The sequence below is a fragment of the Dipodomys ordii genome, unplaced genomic scaffold (assembly GCF_000151885.1).
Source record: "Dipodomys ordii isolate 6190 unplaced genomic scaffold, Dord_2.0 Scaffold56, whole genome shotgun sequence".
NCBI classification, from domain to species: domain Eukaryota; kingdom Metazoa; phylum Chordata; class Mammalia; order Rodentia; family Heteromyidae; genus Dipodomys; species Dipodomys ordii.
This window is the reverse complement of record NW_012267272.1, coordinates 6,236,738-6,248,486: the sequence shown is the minus strand read 5'-3', so window position 1 is coordinate 6,248,486 and position 11,749 is coordinate 6,236,738. Positions and strand designations below refer to the sequence as shown.

Here is an 11,749-nt window from a genome sequence, read left to right as displayed (position 1 = left end):
GGAAGTGGCGCTGTGGCTCAAGTGGTAGAGTGCTAGCCTTGAGCTGAAGAGCTGAGGGACAGTGCCCAGGCCCAGAGTTCAGGCCCCACGACTGGACCCCAAAAAAAAAAAATAGAATAAGGTAGGACTTTTCTTCTTTGTTCTTGGGTGTTTTTGCCTCCAGCAAAGCCTAAGGCTTGATGTACAGATTTCATTTTCTTCTCATAAGAATGCAGAAAATAGCCAGATGCTGGTGGCTTATGCCTGTCTTCCTAGCTACTCAGGAGGCTGAGATCTGAGGATCACAGTTCAAAGCCAGCCCCGGCAGAAAAGCTGTGAGATTCTTATCTCCAGTAAAACACTAGAAAACCACAAGTGGCACTGTGGCTCAAGCAGTAGAGCATTCGCCTTGAACTGAAGAGCCCAAAGTTCAAGCCCCACGACTGACCCCCCCCAAAAAAAAAAAGAATGCAGAAAATCTTTCTTGATTTTGTTTTTACCCTGCCCTGCTTTTTAAGATGTGTTTGTCTATATTGGTGCTGTGGATCAAATCTAGAGCCTCATGTATGTTGAGTATGCATACTATCTACCAATGATCTATAACCCCATCCCAGAAAACAAAATAGCTGATAATTAATACAATTTTTTTCTATCTAGACATTCTACATCAAAAAATCCATGATAAACTGGGTGCTGGTGGCTCATGCCTATAATCCTAGCTAATCAGGAGGCTGAGATCTGAGGATCAATTCAAAGCCAGACCAGGCAAGAAAGTCCATGAAACTTTTATCTCCAATTAACCACCAAAAAACCAGACATAGCACTGTGGCTCAAGTGGTACAGCGCTCACCTTGAGCTGAAGAACTCAGGGACAGAGCCCGGGCCCAGAGTTCAAGCCCCATGACCGACAAAAACAAACAAACAAACTCCATGATGACTTGGTCTCCAGCATCACAAAAGCAACCACAGAAGATGAAATTTATATATAACCTTTCTGAGCCTCTTACCGCTTTCCTCCATCTCTACCTTTCAGAGTTATTCTGAGGATTAAATGAGTTGAAGTGGGCTAAATGGGTAGCACATGGTAGGTAATATTTAATTCAGTAAATACTCAATGGCATCTACATGCCTGTTCTTAATAAGCACTTGTTTCAGCAGAAATATGTCACTCCCATATTAACTAAAAGTATGGAGGAGGTGTCCTTCAAAGAATAATAAATGAGTATGTCATCAGATGATCATGAGTGCCACAAAGAAAAGCTTCAAAAACAGTAATACACACACACACACACACACACCTTGGATAAAGGGACAAAAAGTTTCACAACCAGGGGCTGGGAAGGTGGCTCAGTGGTAGAGCGCTTGCCTTGCATGCTCGAGGCCCTGGGTTCGATTCCTCAGCACCACATAAGCAAAAAGAAATAAAGCCGGAAGTGGCGCTGTGGCTTAAGTGGTAGAGCGCTACCCTTGAGCTGAAGAGCTGAGGGACAGCGCCCAGGCCAAGAGTTCAGGCCCCACGACCGGACCCAAAAAAAAAAGTTTCACAACCAAGTCTAGTGGCCCAGTTGAGTATATTGTTTCACACACATGAAGAAATTCTCAGGTGTGAGCCACACAATCTCGTTTCTATCTTAGAACAACGATTTTGCTTATCTTTTTTTGTTCCTCTGCAATGTCCCCTCTCTTGTCAAGAATAATTCCTTCACCTATCTTCCTGATCCCGCCACTTCTATCCCCCTCTAGACTTTCTTTCCCCATTAGTCATCCTTGTCCTCAAACTTCGCAGAACACTGGCCCAACTTCTCCACTTTAAACACACATGATTTTCGTTCTCTTCAATACTCTTCCACTTGGTTGCATTGTTGTCTCTGGATAGTGCCCTGTTTTTCTACTTCAAAAGTATGTTGCTTATTGCTTCTAAGTCATATTTGCCCTCTTATTCTTGACAACCCCAAACTGGTTTTTGTTCCCAGTACACTAATAAACTTACTCTCCCAAGTCACAAATTAACCCTTTTAACTAAACCAAAGGACGTTTCCTTCTGTTTTCTCCACATGTTTGCAGTTTCCATAGAAACTGAGCTACAGGATGACAACTACAGCCCCATTTTCTACATGCTTCCTACAGGTTGAGAATCCCTAATCCAAAGGTCCAAAATCTGAATTTTTGAGTACTGACATGATGCCACAGTGGAAAATTCCACACATGACAGGATGTAGTCAAACTGCAGGCTCATGTCAGGAATGGTGGCACTTGCCTATAATCCCAGCACTCACAGGCCGAGGCAGATGGATCTGGAATTTGAGGTCAACATGGGCTATGTAACAAGACCTTGTTTAAAAAGTAAAAAGAAGCCGGGCGCTGGTGGCTCATGCCTGTAATCCTAGCTACTCAGGAAGCTGAGATCTGAGGATCACAATTCAAAGCCAGCCCGGGCAGGAAAGTCCATGAAACTCTTATCTCCAATAAACCACTAGAAAACCAGAAGCAGCTCTGTGGCTCAAGCAGTAGAGAGCTGCCTTGAGCTGAAGAGCACAGGGACAGTGCCCAAGCCCAGAGTTCAAGCCCAACAACTGGAAGAAAAAAAAAAAGTAAAAAGAAAAAAAAAGGGAGGCAGGCTGGGAAGGTGGCTCAGTGGTAGAGTGCTTGCCTTGCATGCCTGAGGCCCTGGGTTCGATTCCTCAGCACCACATAAGCAAAAAGAAAAAAGCTGGAAGTGGTGCTGTGGCTCATGTGGTAGAGCGCTAGCCTTGAGCTGAAGAGCTGAGGGACAGCGCCCAGGTCCAGAGTTCAGAATTCAGGCCCCACGACTGGAGCCCTCCCCCCCCAAAAAAGCTAGGTGTTCTACTTTTCTCCATTCTACATATGAGATCGCTCAAACCAAGCAATGTCAAGTCACTTCCTTGAAGTTACAAAGCCTATATCTTGTGTAATATGATTTTAACTGCAAGTTTGTCTTCAACAATTGATATTCTTAACCATTTATACTGCTGCCACATTTTTTCAGGCTTTTATCAGTTGTAGGACTTGAACTCAGGATCTGGGTGCTGTCCCTGAGCCTCTTTGTGCTCAAAGTTAGTGCTCTACCACTTAAGCCACAGTGCCACTTCTGGTTTTTAAGCAGTTAAGTAAGAGTTTCACTGGGACTTTTCTGCCCAGTTGGGCTTCAAACTGCAATCCTCTGATCTCAGCCTCTTGAATAGCTAGCATTACAGGTGTGAGCCACTGGCACCTGGCTATTTTTCAGGCTTTTAAAAAAATTATATATGAGGGGCTGGGAAGGTGGCTCAGTGGTAGAGAGCTTGCCTTGCATGCATGAGACCCTGGGTTTGATTCCTCAGCACCACATAAGCAGAAAAAGCCAGAAATGGCACTGTGCCTCAAGTGGTAGAGCGCTAGCCTTGAGTTGAAGAACTGAAGGACAGCGCCAGTTCAGGCCCACGGCCAGCAAAAAATAAATAAACACACACACACACACACAAGCAATGTGTTCATTTAGGGAAAAAAAATCTTATATACAGTATTTCAAATTGAGAAAGAGAAATTTCCATATTCTTATCTAATTCCACTTTCCTAAGATAATTTCTATTTACTTAATTGCTGATATGTCTCTTCCAGTCATCTGCACAGATAGTCTTTCTTTACCTTGAGCTGGATATTATATTCACCTGGGAAGCTTTTAAAAAATTGGACCTGGGCCCCAACTCAAGCATTAAATAAAAGCCCCTGGGGGCTGGGTGTGGTGGTGGACACCGCAGTCTCACCTCCTAGAGAGGCTGAGGCAGGAGGATGGCTTGAGCCAAGGATTTCTAGGCCAGCCTGGGCAACATGGAGAGATCCTGCCACCCCTCCCGCTGGGAGACTGATATTTTAAATTCACTTTCTCTCTCCTAGAGTAAGGAGGCATTCCTGTGGAGAAAAGCAGCATTTGCTGAGGCATTTCCTTTCATTCAGCATTCTAATTGCTATGATGTACCCAAGTAGACTTAGGACTGAAGCCAGGAAATAGTCATTCACCAGATTGTGCCTGATGAGTTCTTTAGCAAATTCAAAGGGTGATGAAGCGTTGTCCATCAAACTTTTGAGTTCTGCCTGCAATACAAAAAGGAAAGACTGATGAAGTAACAGAGGTGTAGCTTTTGTTTTTGGTTTCTTCTTTGTGCTGGTGCTGGGACTTTAACTCAGGCCCTGGGCACAGTCTCTGAACACTTGATCCACCTCTTAAATTCCAGCTTTTTGTGGTTAATTGGATATAAGGAGTATCACAGGCTTTCCTGCCTGGGCTGGCTTTGAACTGCAATCCTCAGATCTCAGCCTCCTGAGTAGCTAGGATTATAGACATGCACCACAAGCATCCAGTCCAAGGTGTAATTCTTTTTTCTTTGTCTGTCCTGGGGCTTGAACTCAGGGCCTGGGTACTGTCCCTGAGCTTTACTTGCTCAAAGCTAGCACTCTACCACTTGAACCATAGCATCACTTCCAGCTTTTTCTGTTTATGTGGTACTAAGGACCCAAACCTAGGCAAACATTCTACCACTGAACCACATTCCCAGCTCCCAGAGGTATAATTCTTAACTCACATGTTTTACAAAATGCTTTCTAGTTTACAAAGACTAATATTTACTCTCATTTAGCCTCATGACTCTAAGTCAATGTACTTGTTATTGCCCACACTTTAACAAATGAATATAATGGTTCGTTGTCTTAAGCTTATACTTAGGTAACAAGTTTGAAAACAAGTGCATTCAAGCCTGAGGACTCCTCAGGAGGATCTTCATTTTCAGTGACAAGTGTTTAGGAAAAGCCAAGTACTGGTGGCTCATACTTGTAATCCTTTCAGCTCAGGAGGCGGAGATCAGAGGACCAAAGTTTGGAGCCAGCAAAGAGAAGTGAAGCTGGCTGAGAGTGTGGCTTAGAGGTAGAGTGCTTGCCTAGCATGCATGAAGCCCTGGGTTCAATTCCTCAGTACTCACATAAATAGAAAACACTGGAAGTGGGGCTGGGAAGGTGGCTCAGTGGTAGAGCGCTTGCCTTGCATGCATGAGGCCCTGGGTTTGATTCCTCAGCACCACATAAGCAGGAAAAAAATAAAGCCGAAAGTGGTGCTGTGGCTCAAGTGGTAGAGTGCTAGCCTTGAGCTGAAGAGCTGAGGGACAGCGCCCCGGCCCAGAGTTCAGGCTCCACGACCGGACCCCCCCCCCAAAAAAAAAAAAGAAAAAGAAAACGCTGGAAGTGGTGCTACCACTCAGGTGGCAGAGTGTTAGCCTTGAGAGGAAGAAGCTCAGGGGCAGCTCCCAGGCCCTGAGTTCAAACCACAGAACTGGAGGAAAAAAAAAAAAAAGAAGTGAACCTGTAGCTCAAATGGTAGAGTGCCAGCCTTGGGCAATAAAAGCCACTTAAGTGAGGGGCTGGGAAGGTGGCTCAGTGGTAGAGCGCCTGCCTTGCATGCCTGAGGCCCTGGGTTTGATTCCTCAGCACCACATAAGCAAAAAAGGAAAAAAAAAAAAGCCGAAGTTGCACTGTGGCTCAAGTGGTAGAGGGCTAGCCTTGAGCTGAAAAGCTGAGGGACAGCGCCCAGGCCCAGAGTTCAGGCCCCACAACCGGACTATAAAAAAAAAAGCCACTTAAGTGAGTGTGTGCTGAGTTCAAGCCCCAGTACACAGACACACACACACACACACACACACACACACACACACACACACACACACACAGTGTTTAGGAGCTGAGCCTTTAATGAGGCTGATTCTTCAACTTCATTTAAATCACACTACTCAAGTATCGCTGCCCTTCAGTTTTAGAATGCACTAGGTCCATTGTGTCTCTTCTGCATTCTTTCCCCATTAACTCACCTTAAAACAAAAAGTCACATCTCCAGAAGTGTTTTCACTGAGGCTTGAGGCACTCTAGCCCCTTCCTGACTTTCCATTCTTCCGACCCTGCCAAGCCATGCTTCAGAGTAATCTTCCTCTTATTTTTTCTTTTTCTTTTTTTTTTTTTTGGGGTCCGGTCGTGGGGCCTGAACTCTGGGGCCTGGGCACTGTCCCTCAGCTCTTCAGCTCAAGGCTAGCACTCTACCACTTGAGCCACAGAGCCACTTTCCGGCTTTTTTCTTTTTGCTTATGTGGTACTGAGGAATCGAACCCAGGGCCTCATGCATGCAAGGCAAGCGCTCTACCACTGAGCCACCTTCCCAGCCCCCTCTTATTTTTTCTGTCTCCACCAGTGAGTCACTAAGCTTTCTAGATAAAATCATGGCATTCTTGATTGTTCTCTCTGTGTCCCCCAAGCTCATTCTGCCTGATCTCAGCTGGGAGCTCACGTCTGCTCAGCAATCCTTTTATTCATCTCTTGTCCACAGCAGCAGTTCTCTCATTTTGGGTAATGCTAAGCTGGCTCAGCAGTTTTCCAGCTTTTTGGACTCAAGATCCTTTTTATATTCCTAAATTATAAGGATCTCAAATATTTTTATTGAAAACTAGATTAACCCACAAAAATTTACTGAGAAGAGTGGCTGTTGGACATTTCTCACAAGTTTCTACGAAGTCTGGCTTATTAGAGGACAGCCAAATGGGCTGGGCAGATACTCAGGATGACCAATGAGATGCCAGGCCAAAAGTGACTGAGGTGCTTGTAAGCATTATGCTCACCTTTGGTCCTCAGGCTCCACCCAGACCTGAGCCCCTCCCATCCCTGAAGTTGCTGCCATACAACTGGCCCCTCCCTCTCTCCATCCAGATCCACCTGGACTTCCATTTACCTCACTTCCTAACCCTCAGACCCTGCTGCTACCCAGCAAGTGCAAGGCTCTGGGTCCCAGATCACATTTTTTCCCCCTACTACTGGGGATTGAACCCAGGGCCTCACACTTTCCAAGAGAAAATGTCTTATCATTTGAGTCACACCCTCCAGACTCATTGTTTTATTCTGTTTTTGAGATAAGGTCTCAATAACTTTGTGCTGGACTTGAGGTCATAATTCTCCTATCTCCAACTCCTAAGTAGCTGGGATTATAGATATGTACTACCACACCTGGCTCCAGATCATATTTTGATAATCATTGGGCTAGAGTATTCAAGTTGATGCTCATACTGAAAACTAAAAAAATGAGATAAATTGTTTAAACACACACACACACACACACACACACACACACACACGCACACATTTTCTTAGGCATTCTTCAATGATGATAAGAAAGTAAAGAGGCCAGGCACTGGTAGCTCACACCTGTAATCCTAGCAATTCAGGAGGCTGAGATCTGAAGACCACAGTTCAAAGCCAGCCCAGGCAGAAAAGTCTGTGAGACTCTTTTCTTCCATCATTCAACTTAACAATGGGAAGCAGAACTGTGGCTCATGTGGTAGAGGGCTAACCTTGAGTGATTAAAGCTCAGGGACAGCGCCTAGGCCCTGGGTTCAAGCCCCAGGATCAGTGTACATGTGTGGGTGCATGCACGTGCAGATACAAACCACAAAAAAACTCAATATGTATATCATTAGTTTCCTACAGAATCATAGTGGCAATGACTACAGGGTATTAATGAAGCCTCACAGATGACAGAGCTTAAGAATATCTTGGAGCCTGTAAGGTAATTCAATTGGAGTTAAGGCAATTAGAAACATATTTGCATCCCTACCTCAGCTGCTTTGCCATTGTAAAGTCGAAAATGATTACAGGCCTTAAGATTGAGTGCGATGGTGCTATCAGGTATTTGCTGAAGGTAAACAGCTAGAACCTCTTGAGACACATCATAGTAATCCAACTTGTAGTAGCAGAGGGCCACGTAAACGTTGAGAGCCAGGTACTCTCTATGTGAATGAAGGGGAGAGATGCAGGATTAATAGTTTAAGTGTTCCTCAGAAATGCTGTCAGACTACAAAGCTTGGGTAGACAAGGACAGGACAACTATTTGCCTTGCAAGAAAGCAAGCAAGATAGAATCAGTGCATTTTTCTCTATTTGCTTTGTCATATATATTTCAGTACATTCAGTTTTTACTTTTATTTATTATTGTGTTTGAACTAGGTTCTTCCTATATAGCCCAGACCAACCTCAAATTGGTGATCTTTCCCCCTTAGACTCCCCAGGAGCTAGGAATTACAGGCATGTATTACCTTGCCTGGCCTTTGAGGGGTGCTCTGATGTGAGCAGAGTACAAGATAACAACTAGAAAAGCAAGGGAAAAGGTTATGCTGCTCATCCTGAGATGTGAACACAGGCTACAATGAAGTATAAGCAAATAAGCACACAGTGTACAGGGAACAGCTAATGATGGCAGGTAGGCCCAAAGACTGGTAATGAAAACTGGCTGGAGACGGGAGACAATTCAGGAGGAAGGAGGGAAGGCGGATGAGATCCGGAGATGGGAGAAAGACAAGGGTTAAGTGGTGAAGTTGGATGTTAATTCTTCAGAATCATTTGTTTCTCATTCTTTCTGCAAATATTTCCTCCTCTCTCTGTTTTCCTCTCTTTCTCCCTTCCCTCCTTTCTTCTGTCCAGCACTGGGAAGTGAGTCCAGGGCCTCCTGTTAAGCCAGTCTGCCATCACTTGAGCCTTGTTTTTGATAGTGGTATAGCCACGCTGCCAGCTCTTTTGCTTTAGTTAGTTTTTCAGGTATTGTGCTTTTGCTCTAGCTGGCTTTTCATCACAATTCTCCTATATTCACCTCATAGGTAGCTGGAATTAGAGGCGTAAACCATCATGCCTAGCTTCTTCTTTTGGCATAGTGTCTCACTAACTTTTTGCTTAAGCGGGCCTCAAACCACAATCCTCCAATCTCTACCTCCAAAGTTGCTGGATTGGTTTTATTTTATTTTTGACACCAAGTCTTGCTACATTTGTCCAGACCAAACTTGGGACTCTCAATCTTCCACTTCCTAAATAGCTAACATTATAAGAGTGCCCCATGACAGTCCAGTCAACACATTTTTGTTTGTTTTTGCTAGTCCTAGGGCTTGAACTCTGGGTCTAGGCACTGTCCCTGGGATTCTTTTGCTCAAGGTAGATACTCTACCACTTAGCTACAGTGCCACTTCTACCTTCTTTGAGTAATTTATTGGATATAAGAGTCTCATAAGAGTTTCCTGCCCAGGCTGGCTTCGAACCATGATTATCAGATTTCAGCCTCCAGAGTAGCTGGGATTAAAAGCATGAGTCACCCACTCCTGGCTTAGACAATGCATTTTTAACAGGGGTGATATCACTCTCAAAGGTGCAATAAAAAACAAAAGGATTGGGCTGGGAAGGTGGCTCAGTGGTAGAGTGCTTGCCCCGCAAGCATGAGACCCTGGGTTCGATTCCTCCGCACCACATAAATGGAAAAAGCCAGAAGTGGTGCTGTGGCTCAAGTGGTAGAGCACTAGCCTTGAGCTGAAGAGCTGAGGGACAGCGCCCAGGCCCAGGATTCAAGTCCCACAACTAACAACAACAAAAAAAGGATAATTATTTTACATGAAAGCACATACAGTAATACACATAAATGTTTGTAATTAAATATATTACAACAGCATGTATTTATTGGTATAAATACCAGTATATCAGGAGGAAACAAAAGGGTCTAAAAATGGTCCTTACATGGGATAATTTTTTTAAAAATAGAGAAAACTGGGGCTGGGAAGGTGGCTCAGTGGTAGAGCGCTTGCCTTGCATGCTCAAGACCCTGGGTTCGATTCCTCAGCACCACATAAGCAAACAGAAAAAAGCCGGAAGTGGCGCTGTGGCTCAAGTGGTAGAGCGCTAGCCTTGAGCTGAAGAGCTGAGGGACAGCGGCCAGGCCCAGAGTTCAGGCCCCACGACTGGACCCAAAAAAAAAAAAAAATAGAGAAAACTAAGCTTAAACAATCTGTAAAGAAATACTAGAGCCAGTGCGGGTGGCTCATGCCTGTAATCCTAGCTACACAGGAGGCTGAGATCTGAGGATCACAGTTCAAAGCCAGCCCGGCAGGAAAGTCTTTGAGACTCTTATCTCCAATAAACCACTAGAAAACCAGAAGTGGCACTATGGCTCAAGCAGTAGAGCACTCACCTGAAGAAGGCAGAGACAACGCCCAAGCCCAGAGTTCAAGCCCCAGGACCGGCCAAAAAAAAAAAAAATACTAGATAATCAAGTAAACAGATTAAACTCATGGAGTTCTAGATCCAAAGAATACTAGTTACTCAGCCAAACTACCTATAAAAGAAACTAACAGGCCGGGCACCAGTGGCTCACGCCAGTAATCCTAGCTACATGAGATCTGAGGATCAGGATTTGAAGCCAGCCCACGCAGACAACATCTGGGAAAGTCTTGTCTCCAATTAACCAGCAAAAAGCTGAAAGAGGAAGTATGGCTCAAGTGGTAGAGAACCAGCCTTAAACACAAAAGCTAAGCAAGAGCTTGAAGCACCAGGTGCCCAGTGGCTCACGCCTATAATCCCAGCTACTCAGGAGGCTCAGATCTGAGAATTGTGGTTCAAAGCCAGCCCAATCAGCAAAGTCCATGAGACGCCTATCTCTAATAAACCACCAGAAAAACCAGAAGTGGTTCTGTGGCTCAAGTGGTAGAGTGCTAATCTTGAGCTGAAGAGCTGAGGAACAGTGCCCAGGCCCAGAGTTCAGGCCCCACGACCGACCAAAAAAAACCCCAAAAAACCCTGAAATTAGCAAAATGAGACTAGGACTAGGTATGAAAGGCCACAGACCTGTTATCCAGCAGTATTCGCTTATATATATCAATAGCTTCTTGGTAATGAGATCGCATATAGTGGATTGAGGCCAAACTGAGCTGATCTTCTGTGATATCTTGAAGATTTTGATGAAAGTTCATTAATTTTTTCTCATCATTGAACTAAAATTGTAGGAGAAAAGACACATAAAGATCCACATTAGTGGAAATACACTGTTGGTGGGAATGTAAATTTGTGCAACCACTGTGGAAATCAGTATGGAGTTGCCTCACAATACTAAAAATCAATCTACCTTTTGACTCTGCTGTAACACTCTTGAGCATATATCTGAAGGAGGGTAAATCAATTCACAAGACAAATACCTGCATTCGCATCTTTACTGAAGCTTTACTCATAGCAGCCAAGCTGTGGAATCAGCCTAGATATCCAACAACCAATGAAGAAATAAAGAACGTGTGGTATGTATATACAATGGAATATAATTTGGCCATTACGAATGAAATTGTTTACAGGAAAATGTATAGAACTATAGATCATCTGATTGAGATAGCCAAGCTCAAAAAGCCAAGTATCCCATGTTTTCAACTCATGTGGCATCTACACCAACCATGACTGCCCTCCAAGGGACCAGAACCTGACACTTGTGAATACATTAAGCAGATAAAGAGCCCTGAGGGGGAAATCCTTTTAACACTGCCAGCTAGATTCTAGTTAAGTACCTTTCACTATCGTTGGTGACAAGATGGACACTAGAGAAATGTTTTCCAAACAGAAAAAGGGAGATTAAAAACAGAAAATACCTTGTGAGCCAAATGGAACAGCAGGCGGTTTTGGAGCCGGCTCTTTGGAGCTGAAGAAGGAAAAAAAAAAAAAAAAGATGATCCAAGCTGCTTTTTAAAGAACTTAACAGGGGCTGGGAAGGTGGCTCAGTGGTAGAGCGCTTGCCTTGCATGCATGAGGCCCTGGGTTCGATTCCACAGCACCACATAAGCAGAAAAGGCCGGAAGTGGGACTGACACTCAAGTGGTAGAGTGCTAGCCTTGAGCTGAAGAGCTGAGGGACAGTGCCCAGGCCCAGAGTTCAGGCCCCATGACCAACCAAAAAAA

The 11,749-nt window shown here is 44.5% G+C and overlaps 1 protein-coding gene across 2 annotated transcripts in view; it reads right to left on the bottom strand.

The window, feature by feature from the left end:
* The window catches only part of Ttc26 (tetratricopeptide repeat domain 26), a 47,485-nt gene that overhangs the window by 23,283 nt on the left and 12,453 nt on the right, over positions 1-11,749 (bottom strand). For both annotated transcript variants that reach the window (XR_001175249.1, XM_013021615.1), the window contains exons 5-8: positions 11,444-11,493; positions 10,659-10,804; positions 7,619-7,790; positions 3,997-4,071 (exon numbers count right to left, since the gene is read on the bottom strand). Coding sequence is in view for 1 of the 2 variants with exons in the window: in XM_013021615.1 (XP_012877069.1) it covers positions 3,997-4,071; positions 7,619-7,790; positions 10,659-10,804; positions 11,444-11,493 (443 nt within the window). In the remaining variant the exon portion in view is untranslated. The remainder of the gene's footprint in view (positions 1-3,996; positions 4,072-7,618; positions 7,791-10,658; positions 10,805-11,443; positions 11,494-11,749) is intronic.